General features: G+C 40.7%; 1 protein-coding gene across 1 annotated transcript in view; it reads left to right on the top strand.

The window, feature by feature from the left end:
* The window catches only part of EPB41L4A (erythrocyte membrane protein band 4.1 like 4A), a 134,344-nt gene that overhangs the window by 45,724 nt on the left and 61,744 nt on the right, over nt 1-26,876 (top strand). The window contains exons 2-6 of the mRNA XM_010563454.1: nt 7,470-7,574; nt 17,450-17,501; nt 18,623-18,701; nt 22,350-22,447; nt 25,463-25,583. Of these exons, the coding sequence (XP_010561756.1) occupies nt 7,470-7,574; nt 17,450-17,501; nt 18,623-18,701; nt 22,350-22,447; nt 25,463-25,583 (455 nt within the window). The remainder of the gene's footprint in view (nt 1-7,469; nt 7,575-17,449; nt 17,502-18,622; nt 18,702-22,349; nt 22,448-25,462; nt 25,584-26,876) is intronic.

Below are 26,876 nucleotides of genomic sequence, written 5' to 3'. Positions count from 1 at the left end.
GGGCCCCCCCGGGCACCCTGCGGGCGCCCGCCGCCTGCTGCCAGGCAGCCCGGGGCTGGGACGCGGGCTCTGGCCCGCCGCCGTGCACCCACCCGTGAGAGCCCGGCTCGACCGCGGCGCCGCCCGCAGCTTCGGAGGGAGAAGGGCCTCCTCCCGCCTCGCCGCTTCGCGGCCTTGGGTGGGTCCGGAGGGAGGCGCCTTCCATGCTCGCGCCGAATTACTCCAGCCACACCTGCGAGCGTGGCGAGAAGCGCACGCCTTGCCGAGGCACGCGGTCTCGTCTTCGGCCTCGCCGGGGCCTGCCGGCTGTTGCCGGAGCATCCCTCATCGGGACGCGCAGAGCCCCTGCCTGCCAAGACGATAGACTAGGTGACACAGCTGTGTGTGAAGAGTATTGTCTGTAGAGCAGAAATATAATAGTAACCATTATCTTAACCATTCCAAACGAGTGGTTGCATGCTGTATTTCTAAATTTCATTATTATTGTAATGGTTTCTTTCTTTGGTGGAGGAATTATTCACAGTGCATGGGAACAATGGAAATGATCATTGGTATTCAGTTCTTCAGAAGAGCTCTTTTCTGTGAAAAGTTGAAATACATTATTGTTGATACCTTAACTCATCTGTCATACAGTAAATGTAGACTGCAATGAACTGAATAATGTTAATATTAGGGGATAGATTAGTGAACAGATTTTAAATTAAAATCGTTATGGCCAGAATCCCTCTATGCAGAACTAGCTGCTGCCATTTTACGAAACATTGTTCACGGCTTATGCAAGATCAATTTTAAAGCATTAGGAAGTATTTAACTACATTTCCAAAATTTAGTTGTCTTTCCATTACTTATTTACTTGCTCTAATTGCCCTTTGTCGTCTTCACTGGACTTTGATTCCTGCTTGGAGCATTTCTTATAGTGTGTGTGCATGTACAAATCATACTACTGTACCAAGTAAATATAGTTGCTTATATCTATCCCCCAAAAACGGAGCCAGCTAAGTTGAAGTAGTTTCCCACAAGCCAAATATTTTGTTCTATATTTATTTTTAACTTTTTTCTTCTATGTATCTTTTCTCAGAGTCAAGTAGATCAGTTTACATCTATCTGTGATGAAGCCTCGAAGTGCACTCTAGTCAGTAGTTATAAGGGGAGAGGTTTAACTAGCTGGAGACCCAGCTCCCCAGGAATCTTCCCTCTCTTAAGGAGTTGGCCCCTAAGTGGATTTTTAAAGGTATTTATTAATTCAGGGCAGATACACTAATTGAAGAAACAGACAAATAAGTTGTGCCTTTGGATGTTTTTCTACAATAGCATTTTCTAGCTGGAATGCATTAGATTGATCATCAGTAAAAACAAAATGAGTCTGTAGGCATCTTCACATACAGCACTTAAAAGTCAGTGTTGTAGGTTACATCCAGCAGACAGATCAGGTGCTGTGTTGAGTCTTGGGAACAGGGATGGGGAGGTTTGTGCATGTGTCTGTACATTTGTGAGGAGTTCTCAGAAAAAAAACTTCCGCAAACAGGTCGGCATGTCTGTTGTCAGTGAAAGACAGGGAGAAAGGGTGGGATGGATTAGCACAGTTTGGATAGTATGTTTGTACAATGCATACTTAAGGGAGACTGTGGTATTAGTTTTGCATGTGTTAAATCCTCGGTTTCTGAGAAGTATTTACTTTTGTTACGTGATTTTGTTGGGGAGTGTCTGCACATATAACGCTAACGTAAATTCTTCTCTGGACATGCATTCTAGAAATTAAGGTCAAGATGTTTTGTCTAGGTGAATATTTGTAAATATTTAGCATTGTTAATTTAAAGATTTTTCTCTGCTTGACTATGCGGTGTGCAAATTGAGGCCTGGCTGGTTGACTGCCTTGGGGAAAGGGGGTGCTTACTCTATGTTGGTAGAGACCACCAAGAACTTTGATTTTAGAGCCTTGTGCCTTCCTGCTTTTATAGACGGAAGGTGGTGGAAAACTGCAGTGGTGTCTAGTCTTTTCTGAGCTTGAGGTAAGGGGGGAAAATGAACAAAGAACAGTGAGAAAGTGCTGTTTGGAGACACCCGTTTCTGTTACATATCTACCAGGAACGGGATTAACTGGTGGCTCTGCTCACCCTCAGTTGCATGACTGTGTGCTGCTTTGTGGATGATTTTCATCTCTTCTTAGTAACCTTTACTTAGGGCAAAATACTGCCATTTGGTCTCTGAAAATGCTGCGTAAAGCTCGCCGTCTGGAGTATGTCTGCCACAGTATACCGATGCTGTCTGGCTGGCCGATGCATGTGAGGCGGTGCTGACACACGCGTCAAGAGCTGAGCTTCCTCTCTGCCTTGTCCTGCGCCTCGGCGGGGAGCGTGCTGGTGCCCACGCTCCACCGCCAGCACGTGCAGAGCACCTTGTCTACCGCATGGGCAGTAGCTGCTCTCTAGCACGTAGGTAGCAGATCAAATCCGCTTCCCACGTGGAGGGCTTGTTAGCAGCGTAACCCACTCAGCCCTGTGCAATGTGGGGACATTACACAGGTGTTTCTGAATGTCTCGGCGTGATTGTGTGTTGTGCCCCATAGCGTCCTCTTTGTTCTTCCATACTCTAATATTATTAAACTCCCTTGTTCAGCATTAGAAACCTTCTGCTCTTGTTCTGTATTGTTATCTCCTGCCAGTATATAAGCAGAATAACTAATTCAGCATCAGGTGTGCCTTTCCAATAGACTCTTAACAGCGGTCGTGGTGGGGGGAGGCATCTCAAAAGGCAACGGTTATGTTCAACCAAAATTTTAAGCCTTTTTTTTCAGCGAAGGCTCATTAATTCATCTGCATCTTCCTTAGCATTTATGAGGTTGTAAGAGGTAGAGTCTGTGGATTGAATTACTTTCAGGAGAAAGGTTTCGTGATGGGTGCTTGAACTAAAAGAGGCGATGTGTTTTTCATTTTGTTTTTAATAAAAAGAGGCTTCACTACCTACACCACTTTTCTTTCAAGAGAGGGACTAGTACCCTACTGAGGCAGACATGGCTGCACGTCTTGCTTTGTCTTTAAATTCAGTTAACATCGATCATGGATCTGATTTGGCCTGCACTGCTATGTATGATACAAAAGAGAAAATAAATAAAAAAAAAATCCAGCTAGAAAAATCTCACTGGAATTACAAAGCAATGAGCAGTGTGGAAGATAAGAATTCCTGGTGACTAAATATACAGTAGTGTGAATATGTTAAAATACAGTACAATTTTTAAAAGAACGATTTCTTTTTGATTAAAAAAATACAATTAAATCAGATCTCTCCTGAATGTTCTGGCTGTCATTTTCTTTAGCCAGTAGAAACCTGCCTTTCTGGTTTATGAAGCCACAGTGCTAACATGTAAAGGAAGATGTTATGACTCATTCGAACAATTCTTTGTTCTCTCTTGAAAGCACTGCTGATGATATTTTCGAATATATTTGGGTTCACCCCTAAGAATGCAAGCCTCTAGCAAGTCTGAGCTTTAATACAAGGCAGATTATGTAATTTTTGCCGTGCCATATCATGGGAATGTAATCCTGTTAATGTCTCTGATAGTTTTAGTTTGCAGATTTGCTGAGTTTTGCTGTAATTTTATCAGGGGAAATAAGATGGCTTTTCTTAGTTTGCACAACTTTCTTCAAATGCGGTAAACATGTATTTCAGGACTGAGAAGAAGTCACTTAGCGATTCGTCAACAAAACTGCTTTCTTAACTCCACATGAAGAGGCAATTTACTTGCATGAAACCCTGAAATCAGGTGGCTTAAAATGAGAACTTTAATTGAAAATGAGGTTGCAGTGGTTTCAGCAAGGGTCAGTGTTTTACCTGGAGAGTGCTCCTCGGTGCTGGGAAAATACGAGGTTAAGGAAGGTGAGGTTAGAGGGGTGTGGGGATACCTGCTGGCTCTCATCCTGGCAGTTCCCTTGTGAAGCACTGCCTTGTGTACATGCAGGCATTGCTGAGGGATGTGACAGGGACTGGTGAGGAGGGCTGCGGAGACCACTGCACACAGTCTGTTTTGGCTGAGAATAACCAAAGTGTTGGGCACCTTGCTGCTGTAGAGGTGGGGAACCCCCAGCCATTTTAAGTTGGATGGTTTTGCTCAGCATTTCCCCACAGCTGGACCGCCTGTCTCTGCAGGACCTGCAACGATGGAAACGTTAACTGAGCTGTGTCGAGAGAATAAGTTAACAAGCAGTTATGTTTTCGCTCAGCCTAGCAATGTAAGTAAAAAGCAGTTAAAAAGCTTTTTACACATTGTTACCATTTCTCTCTGAAAGGAAGGAAGGGAGTCTTTAATTTCAGCCAAACCAGGTGTGAGACGTGCATGTTCCTTGGGGATAACACGCTAGCTTTAGCCTCCACGGGAGGAAAGGTGTCCCAAAGCCTCTTTATGTAGACCCCATTGCAGTCCTCACCTGACTGAAGAAAAAGACTTCCAGCCAAGAAGGCTAGCTGAATCCTAAACTAGTGCTGGGTTATGTAAGTAAAACTCCTGCGAGACGTAAGCTTCTTTGGTATGTTAGTATGTTTGATTACTCCCTGGAGCGTGTATTATTATTGTAAGATGCCTGAATGGAAAAGTCACAGCTTTGTCTCTGCTGCTGGATTACTATTTCTTAGTTCTCCTAATAAAACTGATGCTGCAAAGAGCGTTACTGGTCAGACAAACTGTCAAAAGCTCGTTAACAGCAGATTCGAGCTTCACACTCACAGAAGCTCATCATGCCTTCAGTGGGCACCACTCCGTGCCCCCTGTGAGCCATGGTGCTGGCAGCCCTCCTTATGCCTTCTGCAAGCGTTTACTAACCACGCTTCAGTTAACTGTGTCAAAACTCTGAGCAGCTGATGGTGGAGCTCCTTCTTGTCTATAATATTCTTTTAAGGTTTACTACCCAGTTGGAAGTGTCACCATCATTTAACCATGCAGGTTGTTGGAGTCAAGGCTGCTTGTTTATTTTGGGCTTTTCCTGGGTCTGTTTCTATAGATGCCTGTCCAGTCCTTAGTTCCCAAGACATTGTTGTACTGTTTAAATGATAATGGAAACAGCTGTAATGGTGAAGGTAGTTTGCCTTATATGACGTATGAATGATGAGAATGATGTATGAATGATGAGATAACTATGTGCTTTTTGGTGGGTCATCTCTCCTGCTTCTTTGAATAACAAATGATTTGAAGATAAAATGAGGCAGGACAATTACTGCTTCAGTCTTGAATGCCTGCTGTCTAATAATTTAACCTGTATTTTAAAAAATTTTTCTTAAGTTTTGTTTTGTTTCTGTCTCTTTGCTGTAGTGCTCCTGACAGTCTGTAGCTAAGAGGGGCTGATTCTTGTCTCGCATCGTTCTTACAACCCAAGTTCAGTTTCTCGTTGAGGAATCTGGTGATAAAATCACTGTGTTGCTCTGCTTTATCCAAAATGCTAAAATGAGATTTAGTGAATTTCTGCTTACCTTAATCATGTTTTCCCCCCAAATTGGTTTCTGTTTCGTGGCCGATCGTTAGTCTCACTGTACATGCTGAGGGGATATGTAATGACAGTTGCTTAATGTAAACAGCCTGTCTGATGGCTTGTGGTGGGTTGACCCTGGTTGGATGCCAGGTGCCCACCAAAGCCGCTCTATCACTCCCCCTCCTCAGCTGGACGGGGGGGAGAAAATATATCAAAAGGCTCGTGGGTCAAGATAAGGACAGTTTAATAAAGTGATAGCAAAGGTTGCGCGCGCGAAAGCAAAGAAAAAAAACAAATGATGTTATTCTCTACTTCCCATCAGCAGGCGATGTCTAGCCACTTCTCGGGAAGCAGGGCTTCAGTACGCGTAGTGGTTGCTCCGGAAGACAAAATGCCCCCCCCTTCCGTCTCCCTTTACTTAGCTTTTATATCTGAGCTGACGTCATATGGTATGGAATATCTGTTTGGTTAGTTTAGGTCAGCTGTCCTGGTTATGTCCCCTCCCAAGATCTTGCCCTGCCCCAGCCTGCCATTGCGGGGGGGGGCAAAAATGTTGGAGAGACAGCCTTGATGCTGTGCCAGCATTGCTCAGCTGTAGCCAAAACACTGGTGTGCTATCAACACCTTTCTAGCTACTGATGCAGAGCGCAGTGCTATGAGGGCTGCCATGGGGAGTATTAACTCCATCTCAGCCAGACCCAATACATGGCTTTAGACTGGTACACACGGAGAACCCTTCAAGAACATCTCCTGGTTTAAGTAAATATACAGTAAACTAGGGAATAGCAGGGGTACACAATTCCCAGCCTACCAGAGATGTTCACCTTGTCATGGCTTGCTTAGAGCGTGAGTGGCCATCTGAAATTGTTGTATTGGCCCTGCCTGTGTGACTAGGTACAAATCCTGACCAAATGCACCTGGTGAAAAAAAAGTGGATGCATCTTCACTGTCATCGTGTGATTGATACTTCACCAGCAAAGCTAAATTAAATGATTTTCTAATCAATATTATTTGCCATTTTGATTTTGAAATTATTTGTTCATAGGCTAAAAAGTGAAGTAGCACGAACAATATCCCACAGCTTCCTCTTCCTATTTCTTTTCTCTCCAGTGATTTACTACAGTCCAGCAGTTTATACAAAATAAAGCAGTTAACCAAAACCTAGTTATGATTTATGTCCATATTTTCTTGTGGAATTTAGGACTGTAATAGTCAAAGGCTCTAACTGATTCTGAGGGGGGATCGTTCTGTGTAATTATTCTCAGTCTTCCTAGTCTGTTGCTGGCCGCCAGGCAAACTGACGAATACGAGGCATTCAGGTGGAAGTGAGCTTTTTATAATGCATTCTCAACAGTACAACGTTGTTTGCAGTATTGTCCCCAGCACTGTTTGCAAATACTGGCATGGACCCTTAATGAAATACTAGTCAAGAAAACAACAGGATTATTTCGGTTCAGGGTGTTGGATTGCTCCCACTTCTACTATCAAAAATATTTTAAAAGAAAACAAATAAAACCTAACCTTCTTTACAAAGAGTAGTAACAGAGCAGCTAATGATGTATAATTTAAATCTTAAGGGCTAAGCTTTGCCTCCTGATCTTTGCTGTCAGAGTTTGGGTGACAGGCCCGTACTGGAAGGAAGAGTATGATTTTAGAATTAAAATATGTCATAGGAATTAGAGTTTTGATCAGAGAACAGAAATTTTCTAGAAGAATGCTAGGTTCCCCGGTATTGTGCTTATGCAAGTACACTTGAGTGTTGGGTTGTTTTGTTTTGTATTTTGTAACCATTGACCTGCCTACTACCTAATAGTATTTACAGAATGATTGATTAAACATGTATGAGGACAAAATATGTTCTTCTGTACAGCGGAAATTTTTGTTAAAGGCACCGGGAACTGCCTCTTTTTTTTTTTTTTTAGACAAAGCTAACTGAATGCATGAATGCCACTGCACATAGCTGACAAAGGCAGAGCATCTTTGTGAAAAGGCTCTGTAAATTCTTTCCCACAGAAGTCAACGAAAGGGTCGGTTGTCCTGGGCTACGTATTTCGTCACTTAAACCTAGTGGAGATAGATTACTTTGGACTGCGCTACTGTGACCGAAGTCATCAAACGGTGAGTAAAAGACACGGCAGATGGGATTCTCCATATGTAAAATTTACCCTGTTTGTGCTGTTTGCCTGTAAAGCATTAGGTTGTCATACTTTCACTATTTCCTGGCTTAGGTTTCCAGTAGTAATTTCTTTGTGTTTATTTGCATTAAAGTCTTGGAATAGCCATTAACATCTTAGCTAGGAACAGAATCAAATGCTAAATGTTGAAAACTAAATGAAGAAAGTATAAATAGTACAAAATTATGATATGGAGGTAGGATTAATTTTTTTTCCCTTTTAATACTGTGCCCCGAAGCCTGTGCTTGGTGTACTATGCTGTCCAGCTTTGCGTGGCCCTGTGGTGTTTGGGAAGCAGTGCCCCTGAGCGTGTCGTAGGCTGCTTCGCTTGAACCATGTGCTGAACGCCTGTTTCAGAGCGTATGGTATGGTTGGTGTGGTGACTGCCTGCTCACTGGTAGAGCCCCAGCAGTCAGGGTGCTGGCAATGACATTTTCACTCTGCCTGAACCACCTCTGTGTCCTGGAGCCCATGCTCTCTTGAGCCTTCTTGACAGGGACTCACCAGATGTCTGAGACATTTTTCTACCAGGAGATTACAGTCCCAAATAGGCAAGAAAGTCGAAACCAGGATGAGATGTTTCAGCCAAAGCAGGCAGTGGCTTGGGGCAGCATTGTCTGGAGTGCCCCCCCCAAAAATGGCCTGTGCAGTCAGAGGTAAGGAGCAGGGGATGCTCAGCAGGTGGGACCAGTGTTGTATTCATCGGGTGATCTTCGTATTACCGTAATTCTGTAAAGAATAATGCTTGGCCTGTGGTCAAATTAAGTCAGGCAGTTACGCTTTTAAAGTCACTGTTCTGTGCTGAGAGTACTGCACAAGACCCTGACCTCAAGAGATGTCATGTTTCATCTAAAAAAAAATAGTAAGTTATTGAATGGGCTAAATATTTGCCGATTTCTTCTGTTTAGCAGAAGTTGAATGTGTAGAGGCTGAAGTCAGAACAGTATTAGAAGATTATTAATTGCTGCTAAGAGCTACAGACTGCCCTATTCAGTGTGTCTTTATTTCTGTGCCACAGACTAGGCATTTATGAATTCAGTTCCTTGGTAAGCTTCTAACCAAGCTTCGTTCCATGGAGACGAAAGTCAGATTCAGCTGTGAACTGAAGGTAGACTGTTAAAACCAGTATTTTTGATTTCTTGAGGAAATTGAGGTGTGAATGAAGAGCAGGTAGGTATTTTTTGCTCTCAGAAGTGTTTCCTTTTTTCCCGTAGAGGCAAATAAAGTAGAAATGCCTATTACTGGGAACATTTCCAGAGGCATACACACTATGTATTGAATGGTGTATATGGCATTATGAAAATAAGAGAAGACTACATCTCTTCTGTGAAAGGCTTAACAGATAAAGGCACATTTTAGGACGCATCCTGCTAACAGACTGGATGATTTGGTTGCACGATACCGGTGCATTTTGTATTCTGGTAGCGTGCATGAGCTGTAGACTACGACTCCGTTAACTCGGCCTCTCCACATACGAATTCAGCCTTTTTGCCTTTTTCTCTCACATGACACTCCGGTGGCGTATATCTGATGTTAGCCTTCATCTTTGTTGTCTGGCCAGCCCGAGGTCAGGAAGGCACTGTGCTTCTCGACTTTCCCGTGGATTAGGAAGGTGTTCACACCGCTTCCCTCCTTCGCCTGCTCTTGCACCGTGTGACGCCGGCCGTGTCGTGGGGATACACACAGTTCGCTCTCGTGCGGACACGGACCCTCGGCCTCTCTCTGCCTGGAGGTCGCCCGGCCGGCGTGTTGCCCGGCTTCTGTGCTGGCGGGCAGGCGTCTCTGCTGCCTGCTTGTGTTCTGGTCCCTGAGGGGAGAGCTGTGTGCCCGCCACCCCCCGCCCCCCGCCTGCGGGTTTTCTTTGCAGGGAAATCCCAGGTGTGTGGGAGAGCGGCGCACACATCCATCGGCTCTGTCCTGACACGCAGCTGGGAAGCAGCCAGGAGGCACAACCGGAGACCACAAGGCCGGGCCGCCGTACGGCGTGCACCTGCCCTGCCGTGTGGGTGCTGCCACAGCGACCCACCGAGTTCGTGCTGCGGGCTTCGCACCTGGGCTGCGCTGTGGCAAAGTACCGTCAAAACGCCCGTTCCTGTTGTTTGTCTGTGTGCGGGTAATTAAAAGTTGATGCTGTTGCATCTGGAAGGTTCATAAACGAGTAAACCCGTGCTGCTGTGTTTGGTTTTACGTGTTTTATGACAGCTGTTGCTAGCCTGCTGTTTTTAGTGAAATCTTGTAAGCTCTCGAGAATGGCCAGCATAAAGGGAAAGCGTCCATGCAACAAACAACACCTTGTGCTTTAGCTGTAAACGTATATTGCACACTGAATGTGGCTAAAACTTTCTGGGCTGTTGTGGGAATTAGTCCTGTAATGGCTGGCGAGAAGCCTAGATTTTAATTTTGGATTGGAGTGTTTTGGATGGGCCACAGTAGATTTCCTAAGGGAAGGGGAAAAAGGTTACCTTGCTAATTAGTTTTAAAACCATGCTCCCGAGTTAGTCTGAGATGGAGAAATGTGTTTGGAGGTTTGGCTACCTATTAATACATTGCTCAGGGTGGGGAATATTTTATTATTTGCTCGGTTGGGTTTTTTGTCACACTATATATTTAACTGAATGATGAATAAAGCACGGTGGACAAAACTATGTGTTTTAAAGAACACAACCCAGTCACAAAAGAACCATTTTTTTATTAAGGGTTTGAAAGAACTTGTTTAGTTATTTTCCCCATTACTTTTGCATGCCTCAGCACTTCCAGGTGGTCTTTTAAGTGCTGCGTTGGTGTGCTACCTCTTATGTGGGTGGTATCATAATTATTTTAGTAGTACCAGTAGGGTTTTAATCAGTGAACAAGGTTTCACTGTGCTATGTAGTATATGAATGCATAACATTAAAATGGTCACTTCCTGAACAGCTAACAAACTTATAGCACATGAGAGAGAATAGCTGGATGCAGCAAACAGGTTGACAGAACTGGATGGCACTGGGAAGACCATGAATAGCAGGATAAAGCACAAATCGGATGATGATGTTTCTAGAGTAGTAATTTGGTCATACTACACAAATTTTGCTTTATTGGCATTCCAGGTTCCCCCAGAATGGTAAATGGACAGTATTTAATTTGCAAAATCAGGCTCTGGAAGATTACGAGTTGCCAGAACAGAGCAAGCTGTATCTATCTTGTGCTCTGAGCAAGACGGGACTCCTAAGAAAAAAACCAAAAAGTATCTCGTAATAATTAATTAAAATATAACATTTAATAATGAATTAAAAATCTTGTAATATAAAACTATACCCGAATGAACAGAAGGGTTGAACTGATGTTGTAGGTTGTCGGTAGTGTTTCCTAACCTCTGAGTGCTTTGGTTGACAAACTACATGGTGCTTTTTAATGTAGCACACGAGTACCTTTTTTGGTGCAAATACTTTAAAAGGAAGACTGGTTTTCTTTGAGTGCCACTGAATCTCTCGGTGTGCTTCATCATCAGCCTTCAGCGGAGCCTTTTGCATTGCTGCAGAGACTGCTGACACTCAAGTTAGGCTAAGCCGAGACCAGATGCAGTCTTTATGCTTCTTAATGCGGATGGTCAGCAGGGTCCTGATCGACAGGGCTTTTTTGTCTTCTGCCTCATCTGCCGGAAGCGCGGCAGTTTGTGCCCCATCTGGTATTTTCAGGCAAGACACGATCGCTGGAAGCTGAAGGTGGCTTAGGAAAGCGTCCTGCCTTTTAGTCTCTTACTGTTTTAATATTGGGGGAAAACAGCTGCCCAGGGATGTACCTCTCCTTTAGTGGAGGAGGGGCCAAATGCTGGGTAAGGGGGTCTTTGGAGGGCTCTCACTTCTGGTTCACACCGTGCTGCAGCTCCCACGTGCTCCCCACAGAGTCCCTTTGCTGCTGCCTTTGCGGCATCTCCAGTGCGCCTCAGGATAGTCGTGCTAATTACTGTTCTGGCAGGAGGCCAGTATTTTCTTGGGGCACACAAAAGAGAGAATGGAAACGGCAATTTTAACGCATAATATCTCAGGAAAAGCTGAGCAGAATTTGATGAGGGAAAGGGTACTTTTGAAGCCCAAAGGCATTCCCTTGTCAAATCACAAAAGCATGCTGAAAGGAGTCATGCTATTAGAGCTGCTCTTACAAAAAAGATTTTGAAACTCCCTTATTGCAGAAAACTAGACAACCAGAAGCATTTTAAAGGTCTGTTGGTAATAAAAACTTTTTTTTTTTTACTTCCAGAAACCTGGCTGCACTTTACAATCTCACATTGGTCAGATTGCCCCCTCACCATCCCTAACCAAACTCTCAGGCTAAACCTGCTTAACCTAAAGCTGCAGGAGGCATGTCTGCATTGTACAGCAGGCTGTGATGCAAATATCCTTCTTTTCTTATCTGATATAATGCTAATCTGAGCTATTACATTCACAACGTACAGCATACTGATACTCTCTTAGCACTTTAAGGGGAGAAATACAAATACAGAAAGCCATATCGCCATGTTAATTCAGTATCACAGCCAAGCTCATTTCCCCAGGTCCCAGTTAGTTCAGGTGTACTGCTGTGCGAATACGTGCGTGGTGCTTCAAGATCTGGAGCTAGCAGGAGTCGGACAGAGCTCTGTCTCCGTACCATGCATCCACTCTGTAGCGTAGATGTGTTTTTTCTCCCCTGCTGTGAGGAAGTTCTGTTTTGAGCATACAGACCTGAGAGCACAGCACGTAGGAGGTAGCCCATGGCAATATACTTCGCAGCTGCCTAGCCCGGAGGGCACACAGAGAGAGAAGGGAGATGCAGGTCTCCATTTCTTGTGAAGCTGAACCTTCTCCTGTGAGTTGCTGTGCTGCAGGGATAGATCGGGTCAGGTGTGGCAAAGCTGAGCACAGAAGCCTGTGCCATGAATTGTATATCCCTGCTGTGCAAAATCATATATTGGAAAGTTGTTTCTTGATCCGTCCAGTGTGATTAATAAAGTAACTGCAGTGTGCTCAGATTGCCAGGTTACCATACCAAATTGGACAGGGCAACAGATTGAACAGGCTGTATGTAACTTAACTATAGAAAGAAGGGCATGATTTTAACAAAAGATTTGTTTACAATAAAAATTGTCTGTTCTGAAGGGAATTACTGTCATATAATGTAGTGTGTACTTTGATCTCAAGATCTTAGAAAAACAGATGAACTGTACTTAGTTTGTATTTTGTTTTTGTATGGATTTTTGTTTTTGTATGGATTTGACATTTGCCCACAAGCACGGTACACTAAATTGTCTGGTAAGAAAAAGGCATGTTCTGCTTGTTAAAATAGATGGCATAGCCAGCGGAAAGAAAACAGAGACTGATAATATTGATTAGAAGCTAGAAATTTTAGAAGACTGTTAATGGATTAAAACAACCTAGACAAAGCTGATGGTCAGGTGAGTTAAAGGTGGTAAGAGTAAGCTGTTAGAGTGTAGCAGGATCAACAGGATACTCACATTGCTGATCTAATATTAAATATAATCAACATAACTTCAGATTCTCATAAAGACAGAAGTATTAAATACATATTTGCATGTAAGAATTGTCTGATGATTTATACATTTCTTATATAATAAGGATGTCTTGAACTTAGCAAATTTAGATTCTTTACACTGAACATTTGCAGAAAAATCTGACAAAATAATTCTAATTGTTAGTGTTGTCTTAGCTTGTGGAAAAATCTTGGTGATTTCAGATTATAATTGAAAACTACTGGGTTTTCTCTTGAAAGTTTTGTTTTTTCCTGTTGTAAACGAGAACAAAAACTGTCGTGTGTGACATGATGGGTACAGCTTTGTAAGACTGTAATGAAGACAGTCCAGGATTTAGTTTGAAGTTGATAGATTTTTCTCCACCAGACACTTCATTGATTGATACCACAGCAAACATTTCAACCTAGTTAATATTTTGTTTCAAGCAGCTTCATGGAATTTGACCCAGGTTTAACCCTGTGCAGATACAAGGAATGAAGATTCCAGATTTGTGGAAAAATGTTTGCAGTCATTTGAAAGGGCTAAATATGAAATAGTGCATGGTGCCTGGATGCATACTGCTTACACATCTGGCTCGTATGGGGGCCAAGTTTGTAAAAGTACGAAGGACAATAGAGCCCATCTATTCTTAGATATGCTGTACTTAAAACATATTTTTATAATTTCTATCTAAAAGTTAAAAGGTCATCATTTTCTTTAATAACATTGTACATTTATGATCAGTTGTAGTAAATAAATTATTAAATTAAATGAATACTATATGGTCTTTGTAAATAACAGTTAGTAAACTAGTAGCCATCACTTTAGTGATTGAATAGTTGCATTGATTAGGACTATTTAGAAATCATTATATTTTTCCCATTTCTTCTGTAAATGTTAAGTTCCCCTTTCAGATTCACAAAATTGATCCCCTGCGGTTGGATGGGTATATGCTGGGCCTTCTACCTCTTTGCAGTAGTGGTGAGCTGTTTATAAGTCAGATAACCCTTGCTGTCTGTGCAGGAGAGATACAGGTGGGAAATCACTGAGAAGTGGCACGCTGGGTACCAAACAGATAAAAAGAGTGAGGCTGCTTGTTGGAGCTACTTTGGCATTCATGAATGCAGGGTTTGTTGTCAGCACCTGCTGTGCAAGTGCATTGGATTAGTAAGCCACTCTGCTTTTTTGTTCCATTTCTCTTGGCACTTTAACATGTGAGCTCAAAACTGTAACTATACCCAACACTATTTATATGTATGTGCAAGCATTGAACAGGTATCTAATACACATTATTGTGTATACATGTGTATGTATGCTTAGAGGGCTCTGTTGCTGGGGTTCTTGGTTTTGTAAATGTTCTCATCTTTGTTGTCTAACGTTGGCTTGAAAAATGCCTTTTCATTATCCATGAAATTCCATTCATCTTTGGCTTACACATAAAATGTTAGAGATTTCCCTCTTCTCCCCCCATTCCTGGCATTCTTCAGGAAAATTTTGGCAGCCTTTGAAATAATAAATAGCTACACAGTGATTTTAAGCGTGGGTTTGTGGCATTGCCACAATGCTAAATTCTTACTGGAGAAATGAGAACACAGGTGAGAGTCTTGCCTCTTCCCCACCACTCTGTGTCCCAGCAGTAAACCAGTCTGAGCTGAAGTGTTTAACTTCACCTGTGCAGCACACGGATCTTGAAGGCCTGTGGTAGAAGAGCATATTTCCTCGTGCCAGCTGACACTTATTTTCACTAGTACAAGTAGCAGCAGTCTGTCTTACAGGGATGAGGGCTGAGAGTGCAGTTCCTCCTGCCAGCTCAGTTTGGGGGAAGGAAAGGAAATGTTTAGCGATACAAATAACCAGACTTGTTCCCTCTCCTCTCTTCAGATTCCCTCTGAATCTGAACTTGCAGTTTCCCCTCTGAATTTTGCTCTCTACTCCCCAAGCTTGGAAATTGCCTTCAGAAGACCATACAAAGAATATAATTTGACTTGCCAGTCAAGTACAGCCTAGCAAGAATTAAGCGTTCTAATGCAACTCTGATTTGATTGTATTGTCTACATGTGTCCATGTGGTCTTTAATTACTTGGCCGAATCCTGGTTTCTCTCATGGCAGCTAGTGAATCACATGGACACAAGAGGTGGTGGAGTTCAGGTTGCAGAAACAACCAGAAATCTGTAACCATTCTGTGCTCAACTTGCAAATTTGAATGATGATCCATCAATATCCCTTTTTTTTTTTTTTTTTTTACAAATAATCAATCTGCCTATACATGTAAAGCTAAGCTGCAAGGAGGATTACAAGGCAATATATCTTGAAGCTGATTTCAGTTCATTTCAGGAGAACTTGATGACTGAGTTATTCCATGATAGATTTTGAACTGATTTTGAAACAGGATAGTTTTGATCTCTTGCAGAGTAGCACAAAGGTGTCAATGATAAGCAAGTTAGCTTGACAGTGTGTTGTTCATACTGCAGTGCCAGTTTTGAGAAGAGGTCAGACCACATTCTGATCACAAATGCATAGCCAGAATGTGCACTGCAGAGTCTTTTTGCCTTTTTGCTGTCTGATGCCTGTTAAATCTCTGTATCAGCCTATTGTGCTAGCTCAGATTATTGCTGATTTGGAGTTCTAATAGGATGTTTGAACAAGCGTGGCAAGTTTTTCTTTCTTTCCCACCTTCTGTTGAGGTTAAGAGGGTTTATATTTGAATAGCTATTGGATATATTCAATACAAGCATGTACTGAATTTTTTTTTTTCCTTCAAAATTTGGGAAATTTTCGTAACAAACATTCCAGGACTTGAAATAGCAATGGCCAAGAACAAGGCATACTGCTGTTTCTATTGCAGCTGGATCGGCAGCTAATGGGAGTAGTTTTCATGTTTTGTCAAAATAATGATAGTTGTTTACAACCACTTATGGAATTACTTGCTTGAGATTTTCCACTCAAATGCTTTGTAATGTTTTTCCCTCCCTTCTTTATGCTACTCCTTCTAATAGGGAATTTTTTTTAGTCCAGATAAATTCTCTGGATAGAAGGGGGAGATTTTTTGATTAATCATTTTATTCTTATTCTCTATATAGGTTTAGTTCAGGGATGCGGGTAAGGAGTGTCTTTGTTCATTAGTCTATGTAGTTCCTCAGGGTACACGTGGAGTACATTCAATATGCCTTAATTTGCTCTTTCTAGCAGCTGTGTTGTGCAGCTTTTTTGTTTCCTGTGTTTTAAGAGGGAGTGCCAATCTCAACTGGTCCAAAAAATCTGTGTGTGAGGGAAGAGGACTGAAAAAAAGGAAGACAAGAATGGTCTTGGCCGCTGCCCCTGCAGTTTCTTCCAAAACTGAATCATAGAAATGTCAAGCTAAGGAAGAAAGTAGCTGGAGGGATTACAAGAGCAGGATGCTGGTGACCTGTGTAGCCATAATGCCAAGTACACAGCTGGTCTGTGGTCAGCAGTAACACCAGGATAACTTTTATTAGAAGTTTGATAAAGGCAGGGCAGCATAATTAGTGAGAAATTAGACTGCAGATTATCTGTTGATCAAATGGTATGGGAACCCATGAAACAGTTCATCCTTCTGTGGTGTACTGAGTGTACCTTGATCATTTGTGACACATTTGTACAACTAGTTCCGTAAACCATCCGGTGGAAGAGTCTGTGCCCTCCCTCCCTTGGTGCTGATTTCCAGTCATCCTCTCCCCCTGCTACTAGAAGCTGTTTCTGAAAGTCAAAATTAATTCTTCGTTGCTTCTAGTTAAGCCAATTTCTTCATACCTGGTGGACATGAAGAAAAATAGATTGCTCTGTTCTCACAGCAATTTCTCAGGTGTTGGAAGAATGCTGTTATGCCTATTTCCCCCCTACAGTCTTTTGTTTTTCAGAAAACAAGTCAAGCCCCTTCATTCTTTCCTTGTAGGTCCTGTCTTTCATGCTTTGTTGCTGCTGTTATTTAGAGTTACCCTGCTTCGATTAATCTCCCATGAAGAAAATAGCAAGGTTCCACATCCATATACTTACTATAGCAGATCAGAGGGACACCAGTGGGTACTTAGTATGATAATTCTGTAGAGCCATCTTGTCACGAGCTTGAGGTGTGGTGGCTCTTACCAAATAGATTTCGTTTTAGGAAGACCCCCTACTCCCAGAGAAGATATGCAACATTAGACTTGTACAGACAGTGTTTCTCTGATCAGAAGCTGGCACAAGTTTATCATTAGCAGACTGAAGTGTGTCAGTCTGCTAATAAATATCAATATATGAATAAAGACAGAATTGCAATTGTTCTGTATCAATTTTCCTGTTAAGTGACTAATTTCCATAATTATCTCTTTCACAGTACTGGCTGGATCCTGCAAAGACCCTTGCTGAACATAAAGAATTGATAAACAGTATGTATTTAATTTGAACTTAAAAGAATGTATCTGAAGATGAAGTAACAGATGCAATGTTCCATATATACAGCCTGTACTACATTTATATTCTAGTCACAACAGATTGAGAGTTCTTGAAGAAGTTTATTACTGCAGTTCATAGGTGTATCAAAATTTCATACATAGCTTGAACATACCATTGTTTTCCAAATATTTGTGTCATTATTGTCCAAGATTTCTCTGGGCTTATGTTTTATTTTAGAATAATAAATGATGCTATTCTTAACATATAATTCATTTTATAGTAATGGTGATACGTCTATCATACTGTACCATACCACAACCAACTTAGATTCATTTTTGCTTCTGAAAGTAAAAGTAGTGCCTCTTACTGATAATAGTTAGTCTGCTGTTACTATCACTCTTCAGATATCACAGATGCAAGATGTTATTTTTATTATAATTAAAGAACAGGATAGGATTATTTTACTTAAGAATTTGAAGACCTATAAAAAGATGTAGAAGTGGAGCATGCATGGAATAAATGCAGCTGTAAGAACTTCAGTACTGAGTTGACTGAATTTTTCAGGAGAGTAACATTTAAAAGCGGTGAATGAGAAAACCTTTTCCAAATATTTCTTTATTAAAGTGGTACATAATTAAAGTTGCTCCATAAGATATTTGGAAGTGTGGAGGGGATTAGTATTCAGTACTACTAGTTATGACAGGGAATCACATTTCATGCACAATTACATTTTTCAAAAAAAATTCAGTGGAAAAAGTATCTAAAAGTCAAAATCAAGCAGTAAAAAAAAAAAAATCTTGGAGAACTAGTAAGTTAGCAATGAAATCTAAAGTTAAATCTTCAAAGTAAGCAAAAACTCCAAGTAGACAGACAAGCTCTGAATAAATAAACACATGACTAGAAAAATAATAAAACCCCTTTTTTTTTCCCTTGTGTAATGAGTGTAGATGTATGGATTTGCTGTGTGGATGTAAGATTTTTTATGAAACTTTCCAGTTTCATAAAATACTAAGATAGGCTTCTTAGTAGCTGTTTTGTAGTCAACTAGTAACATTTCCTAACAATTAACAGTTCATGAGAACTAACTTTAGCACCAAATATTTTTTCCCCTCAGCTGGACCACCATACACTCTGTATTTTGGCATTAAGTTCTATGCAGAGGATCCATGTAAACTTAAAGAAGAAATAACAAGGTACAGTATTCAATAAGTGTAATTTGTTGATTTAAGGGTAGTAATCTGTTCCTGCCAGGTACATATTGTTGTGGTGTGGCTGGGTTGGGTTTTTTTGCTTGAACAACTGAACTTTTTTGCTTGAACATGTATTCGTAGGAAGAGAATTGTGACTAGCTTTACAATGGTTGGTATAGACAACTATGTAGAAGCCCAAGATGAAAAGGTGCTCTCTGGTGCATCAAAAACCGAAGAGACTTGATGTACATTTCTGTGTTTTTTTTTAAGGAATGCATTGTCACATCTGCATTTATATTGTGCTATAATCAAGTTTAGAATTTACTTGGATACCAAATATAAATACAGGGAATTTTCTTCTTTATTGGCCATAGCTTAAATTCCAGAACTGTTTTTCAAGAGGATTTCTTTTGGTCTTTCTAAAAATATGTGAAGGAAGTTGAAGAATTCCATGGTTTTGGTTCTTTGAACTAAGCTTGGCTTCTACAAAATATGAGGATGCACACACTAACACATGCACATGCATGCACATGGTGATGTACGCACACATGCTTGCTTGAACTCTCACACACAGGGTTTTCTGTTTGCTTTACTTATGAAAGGTCTCAGACAATTAGTTTTAGGTTCAAAAGGAAATTTGAGAATTTGGATGGGTAGGCGGACAAAATTAGTGTGCTGGCTTGCATTAATAAATGCCAAAATATTTCTTTTGATGTCCTAGGAATATGACACATGAGAATTCATTAAAATGCATGCAGGGTTTTTAATTTTCGTTAATCAAAGGTGGCAGTTGTTGCAGCACAGGCAGAATATTTTTCTTGTACAAGAGTGAGAAAATTCTTTTGTTTCCATACTGGCACAGCAGGAGCGGAACTCTCCAGTGTAACAAGATTGAGGCTGGCCTGGTAAAAATAATAAACACTGTGACTTTGCAGGTAAAACAGCATAAGCTGGCTGCAGTGTGATGCCCCTGTACTGTGAAGGTTTGATGCAGTTTTCCTGAACTTTTCCAGAAGCACTTTCAACCCTGCTCACAGGGGAAGACAGATGGCCCTGGGAAGGGAGCTTCGGCCACTGAATCTGTTGAGATTGCTACCTGGGAGGCAGGGTGGATTTCTCTCTGGGAAATGACAGGGACTAAATTTTCAAAAACGGTTTCTCTTTGTGTTGTGATAAGGTCAGTCAGTGATTTGCACTGCTGATCAGGTGTGTGAATCTAGTCAAAAAGCATTTTAGTATAATTAGTAAGCCTCTGTTCGTGTCTGCAGTCTTTGGTCATGCAGAATTTGCACCTTAGATGGTACAGAGGGAGGGCATAAGAAAGCGATATGCTTGTATCAACAGTCTTCAAGAAAACACATTGAATAGTCAAATGTCCTCAAAATTTCTGAGCAAACCTTGGAAGGAAGGTATACCTATTCAGAAAAAAATGTAATAATAATAAAACCTCCTTCTGCTTAGGAGGGATTAAAGGCCCTATTTTTCTTTATAGTAGTAATTTTCTGCCAAAGTATGTAACTCCACTGATGTGTTAATTGTTTTGTGTTAACCAACGTGTTTCTTTGGAGCATGTGTTTGTTATTTTAATGGATATGAGACCAGAGTCTGTTGTTATTAGATGTTGATGATCTGTGTGTTACCTGATTACTATTTGCAAATAATGAAAACCTGTCAAATTTGTAATTGCTTCACAGAAAAACCTATCTAGCTTGTAGGCAAAAGCTAACACTGCGGTGATTCATATTAACATTCGCTGGATGAGTTTGCTAGAGCAAACTAGCACTTAAGTGCTATTATATATGCATGACAAACTTGACAGTGTACAAGATGAGAGGGCTTTAGCTACAAGTTTGGACAAAAGGCTGGTTTTGCGAGGATCTTGGTGGCTTCAGCGGGAATTGAGATTGTTCACTTTATACGAGTCACTTAAGCACTTTACAGTTGGCTCTGACTTTTTTGCAGGGAGGGGGTGTTTTTTGCAGCTTCCTATCCTGCTTTATTTTGAGACTACACTATGAGAATGCGGAAATATAGATACCTGCTATGTGGAAGAGACATTTGTAGCATCACCTGGTATGAAACTCTGTGCTGCAGAGATGGAGAAGTGCTAACAGAAAGACAAGTGCATATCAGTAATGCTTTTCACGTTAAAAAGAACCTGTGTATACTGTGTACTCCACAGTGGATGTAAAATCATTTTTGTCATTATCATCATTCATACAGAGACGATTTGGCTAGGTAGGACTGGCAAGCGTAAACTAGAAGCGGTACTGAGGTTTTGCTTAGAATGCAGAAACACTGAGTGTATGTGCTTTGTGTTGCCTATGACATTCCCAGAAAATTCTTATGCAGTGTCCTGGTCCTTTAAGGTGGAGAATATTAGCCATTTTTTTAAGGATGGACATTTCCTACTATAATACCTGTCACAGCACAAATTCTGGGGGATCATTAACTGGAAAGACACTGGTATCCTTATTCAGAGGCTCATTTGGGTTCATAAAGTCTAGTAAATTTGATTGGATCTTAAACGATTTGTGGATCAGCTGTCATGTAACCTGCAGTTCGTGAACTTCCCTGAAATCCGTGTAAATGCACTTTGAACTTACAGATCATTCCAAGGTGCTTTCATAAGTAACTTGTACTAACACAGAATAAATTATTTGCAGTGTAGCTGAATGGCTCTATGTAGAAGAAGTTGAATTAGTGAATAATGAAAAAGCTATGTGTTTGTATGGATGACCATTTTTTTCTTTAAAAAGTTACCTTCTCTGTATTGTTACCTTTTGTATGAACTTGATGCAAGAAATTGACTTAGGATGATGTGAAACTGCATAAATCTGTTGTAATAAAACCAGACAAAATCCAAACAGCATTTAAAAGATTTCCTGTAAATGAGTATGGGGAGTTGCAAAACCAAGCAGATCCTTTGTATGATGGCTTGTTTTCTTGTGTTTATTTTTCCATCTGTTTAGTGCATATTGTTTCACTGTAAGTGGTCTCAGTAAATGCTTCATCAAGTGTAGAAGCACGTTATGACTTTAAAAATTACATTTTTACCCCTGCTGTCTCTATTCCAAGAAGGAGAGTACCCTATGCTATGACAAATACAGTTAGCTGCTGATGGTATGCCCATCCCTCTTTTTCATGGGTGTATGGACTCCGTCAAATCTGCTTTCTGCTCTAGAGTTGATACTCTGGTGTGTGGAGAAGAAACCTTTGAGTAAAGAAGTATCCAATACACAGTTCTGCCTTACATTGACCCACTGATCAAGTTAAACTTCAGCCTTTGATAGGTTTCTTTTTCAATTTTTCTGATTCCTAGCCCTGTTCTCCACTTTCTGACTGCTCTATGAAAGTCGAAAGAGGGAAATCACATTTTTAGGGGGAAAATTAACTTTATCTGCATGATATAAGCAGATGGGAAAACTACAGAGTGCTCCCCTACCTAGATCTTTCACTAGATTAATCTTAGTTGTTACTTCAATTCAAGGGTCAATAAGGGAAAAGTCATTCAGCGAGGAATACAGTTTTTGACTGTGACGTAGTTATGGTATGTGGTATGTCTTCAGTGAACTGGAATATGAAGAAACATTGCTTGGTGCATCAGACTCGATACTGAAATAACAACTTTGTTTTCTCTCTGTGTTTTAGGTATCAGTTTTTCTTGCAGGTCAAGCAAGATGTTTTACAGGGCCGTTTGCCTTGTCCAGTCAACACTGCAGCACAGCTGGGAGCATATGTAATTCAATGTAAGTTCTTCTGGCCAACTGAGAGCTTATTTCTTTTAGTCCTGCATTATTAAGTGGCGACTGAAGACTTAGCACTAACACTTTATGCATCCATTTCAAAACAGAACAAAACTAATATGACTGATTTCAGCTAAAGAACTGTAAATAGATGACCATTCTGAATAGATAATATAGAAGCAATACAAAAGTTAATGTAAAGAAGAAACTGAGAAGTCAGTCTGAAGACTCTCCCAAACACCCTTTCCCTTGCTGAGGAATATCTTATCATGTTCTTAAGACTTTATGATTTACTCTGGATTGCATATAGAGTATGAGAAGAACCTCATCGGGAGGTTTAGACATTTGATGGGCTATTGGCAGCTTTTAGCCAACAAAGTCTGTCAAATACAAGATTCTTTCAAAAATTACGTTATGTCAATATGAATGCACCTATGCTTGAAGAAGGAGGATGTGTTTTGACCTGAAGTGAAGAATTTTAATTCTGTCTGCATTCACCCATCAGTAGTTAGCTTTTCAGAAGTGGATGTTACATCCTGCATACTTCATAGAACTAGCAATCAATTAGAAAGGAGCTGTCTGTCTACCAGTTAGTTATTCCTTTCACAGTACAGCTCAAGCTCTGTATTCAACCACAATTGGTGACCAAACATCTTGTGATGAGCCATGCTGGGACCTGTATCTGTAATTTGTTCTATGTTAAATTTAGATTTCTCATGAGTAATATGTACTAAGCAAAGATTATTTGTGTTATTGGTGTTCCAAGTGTGACTCAACAACACTTAATACAACATAAAAAAATAAAAACACTACAAGATAAAAAATAGTCCTGCTTTCAATGCCATTTTAGAATAACAAGGCAGAATGATTTGTGTATGAAATGGGAGTGGGCATTCTACAGAATTTCATGGTGTGTTATATGTGTTTCTGAAAAGTTAAAATTTCAGGCATTTTTTATTTTTGTACAATTATTTTCAACTTCATTTTGGCATCTAAGAAATGTGACATGTTATACTGTGAAAAACTGCAATGCACGTTTCGCTTTATTGGCAGACATGCCTTCTCTGAAAAAATACTGCAGGTATGAAGCAGGAAAATATGTAATGATGGTAACATCTTAATTGTATTATGAGAAATGAGTAGAAAGAATAAATTCTTGTCCTTTAGTCATTTTGTAGGGTGGTTGGAGTATGGGCAGCTGTTGTTTTCGTATAAAATCCTATTTCTGTGATTCTAATCTCAGATATTCTATTGGAAAACTATGAGCAAGCTCACGTGAGAGAGGAGAGTTAAAGCATGGCAAAGGTTACATACAGTGGGTTAAAGTTGTCTTAGCACCAGCAAGCATACATTCCCATGGGCTCTGTAAAAAGATTTGTCCTTTTATTTAGGGCCTGCAGTTGTTTAAAGTGCATTAAGACACCTGAGAAATGTCTGTGTCAGACACTGAAAATATGAAACCAAAGCATCAGCACTCAGGTCAACCACCGTTCCAAGGATCATGTGCCAGACGGTGCTTTTTGCTTTTCTAATCTCAGATGAAGTGCATTTGTGGGAATTCAGTAATGGCTGAGAAGCTCTGCTTCTGTAATGGTATCAGTGGTGTCTCTCCCGGTGGAGCTAGCAGCTGCTGAGATCCGGAGAAGTAGCTGGGTCCGCGTGTTCTCATTGAGTCCTCTACCCATGTCCTGCTCCAGCCATGGGCCCTGCTTTCACCGGTCAGGTTGTGCCTGGGTGTCATCTTTAGTCTGCAGGCAGATCCTGTCCTTAGCACATGAGTCGTTTTTCTCCTTTTGTGGTCGAAGACTGCAGACTATTATAGTGGTGATGGTGGAAAAATCAGTAGCCATGGCACAGTTTGCAGAATATACTGATTTTCCTCTTGGGAATGCTGAAGTTGTTGCTGTTGTAGTAGTTCCTGTTCTAACTCCTGCTATGGGCAAGAATCACATTGTTTTTATGGAGATTTTCTAGAGAAATTGCTCAGCATCTCTACTGAGCAGATCACTGTCTTATTCTAGAAACATCATTAAATTCTGGAAAGAAACATGAGTTATTAGATGAGTCTTATTCTTCTTGGCTCTTGAAGACTCCTTCTGGCTATGTTTTTGGCTTAGTGGTCATTGGATAGAAACCTTCTGTGAAGCTTTGCTCAGAGAAGCCCAGTCTATGCAGATTTTACCTAGGGTTATTAAAAAATTGAAATACTAACTTTTGCAGAGTTTCTGAGATAGATACAATTATAGTTAAGATCAGCAGAAGTGAGTTCTGGCCAAGGTGCATATTATTGTATAATTGCATTGCAATGTGTAAACTGATATGACTAATATATGCAAATTCAAGGTTGTTTGAAAGAAAATTATGTTGGCTATTCATTATGTTATTTTCTTTATGAAAATTCTTTTAAAAATATTTTGATTTTGAAAGTGAATTTAATGTTCAGGAACTATATCAATTCTTTATTGAAAATGAAGTCCTGTGTTTCCTCACAAGAAATGACGCTTACCCTTAGAAGGGCATACCTCTAAGTGTCTCAGGATATTTGTCTCCATTCGCATTCCCACACTGACATTTATGTTCAGAGTCCCAGGAAGAATATGGATCAGTTCTGTCTGTAATATCACAGCTTATTGTGAGGCCATTGATACTGAAAAACTAGACTTCTCTTCTACATTTGTTTTACACATGCTACCAAATAATACGTCATCAAATTTCAACTTTGCTGGCTTGGACAAAATTATATCTAGTCCTGCAGAAGTGGTGGATTTTCTGTCAAAGCCTCTAGCTCTTTGAACCTTCCATTTCTCTTTTAAAATGACTGAAGACAGTTTTTCTTGGTTTTATGTGTGCTAACAGGAACAGTTTCGTACTGTCTTTGGGTTTTTTAACTGGCTGTATGGTAAATTGACAGTTGAAAAGAGGTGGCTTGGCATCAATAGGTGTATTATATAACGTATTTTTTGGTTAATGGAAAGTGTTGAAAATTGGTGACCTTTCTTTTCTTCTTGTGTCCTCTAGCTGAGCTGGGGGACTATGACCCCTATAAGCACACTGCAGGTTACGTCTCGGAGTACCGCTTTGTTCCAGACCAGAAGGAAGAGCTGGAGGATGCCATAGAACGGATACACAAAACTCTGATGTAAGAACTCAGTACTGTTGGGAACTTGGCAGGTAACATCAGATATGGAAATACTTCGTAGGTGGGTAAAGGAGCAGCTTGTGGTGCAGGGTGGAGGTCTCTACACCCGAGAAAAGAACACAGGGCACCCAGTTATGTCCCTCAGAAACAGAAAACATTTTATGTAATTGGAGTTGTTCTTTTAGGAACAGAGTAGGACAATAACTAGAAATACAATGTCTGTCAGACCTAGGTATGGGTGTTTCAGAAACAGCAGTCTTAATAGTGCTCCTGTTTCCTCTTAGTTTTGTAGTTAAAAAGAATGAAATAAAAATCTGTGAGTTCAATTCCCTGTTCCAGGACAGATTTCCTGCATAATTTTGGACAAATTGCTTATTATGCCCATGCCTCAGTCAACTGTCTGTAAAATGGGGATAATAAATTTCTTTTTTCGTACGGCCCTGTGTATTCAAATGAACTGTTAGGACAAAACCACTTTTAATCTAATAATGTACAGCTCTTGGTACAATGAAGCCTCTATTTTCTTGCCAGATCCTCAGCTAGGGTAATGAAGGAGTGCTTGTAGCAACCTGCATGAACCTTTGTGGAAGTAGCTCACATTGCAGGAGGTACCAGGAAAGCCGTTTGCATGCCCATGGTTTAAGTGATAATCTCAGTTGAAACAGCTACATGAATTAAAGAGACAGTTTGGTTGTACAAGCATAAAGTCCTTTAATTTTATTAACCAACATGTCTTACATAAAACATACTGGCAGTGGCCAATATAAAGGATTCCACTGTAAGGAAGAACATACAAATGGTAAGAAAAAAAGCACAACTTAGATAGATAGAAACAGAGTCTTCAGGCAGCACCAGGCATTCAAAGTGCTGGTTTCTGGACAAAAACCAGGTTCCAAAACTGTGTGTATGACCTTAAAGCAGTGGGAACACAGGGTATCTGGTGGGCCTCAAAATAATTTTGCTTTAAACTGAACAAGGCACTGCAGAAGTTCAGAGGCCTTAAAACTGTACCCAATAACATTTATTATGTACAAGAAGGAGCTGAGAAGGTGGGAATAAGCTAGAGTTATAACATGAGGCAGGGGGAACCGTTGAAGAGATTGCAGAAGGAGAATATTAGGCGCACTGCAGACAGGACAAAGGAGAACTGCAGAGATCTGAAACACGTATTTCAACAGACCTGGGAGGTACATGCAGTCCCAACTTAACCTTTGTAAAATTTGGAAAAGACAGATTCATTTTTATAATAGAGACTGCAAAACTTCAATTCTCTGTCTTCCAGTTGTTGGAATA

The sequence above is a fragment of the Haliaeetus leucocephalus genome, unplaced genomic scaffold (assembly GCF_000737465.1).
Source record: "Haliaeetus leucocephalus isolate CR32 unplaced genomic scaffold, Haliaeetus_leucocephalus-4.0 Scaffold167, whole genome shotgun sequence".
In the NCBI taxonomy this organism is placed as follows: Eukaryota; Metazoa; Chordata; class Aves; order Accipitriformes; family Accipitridae; genus Haliaeetus; species Haliaeetus leucocephalus.
This window is presented reverse-complemented; position numbering and strand designations above follow the sequence as displayed.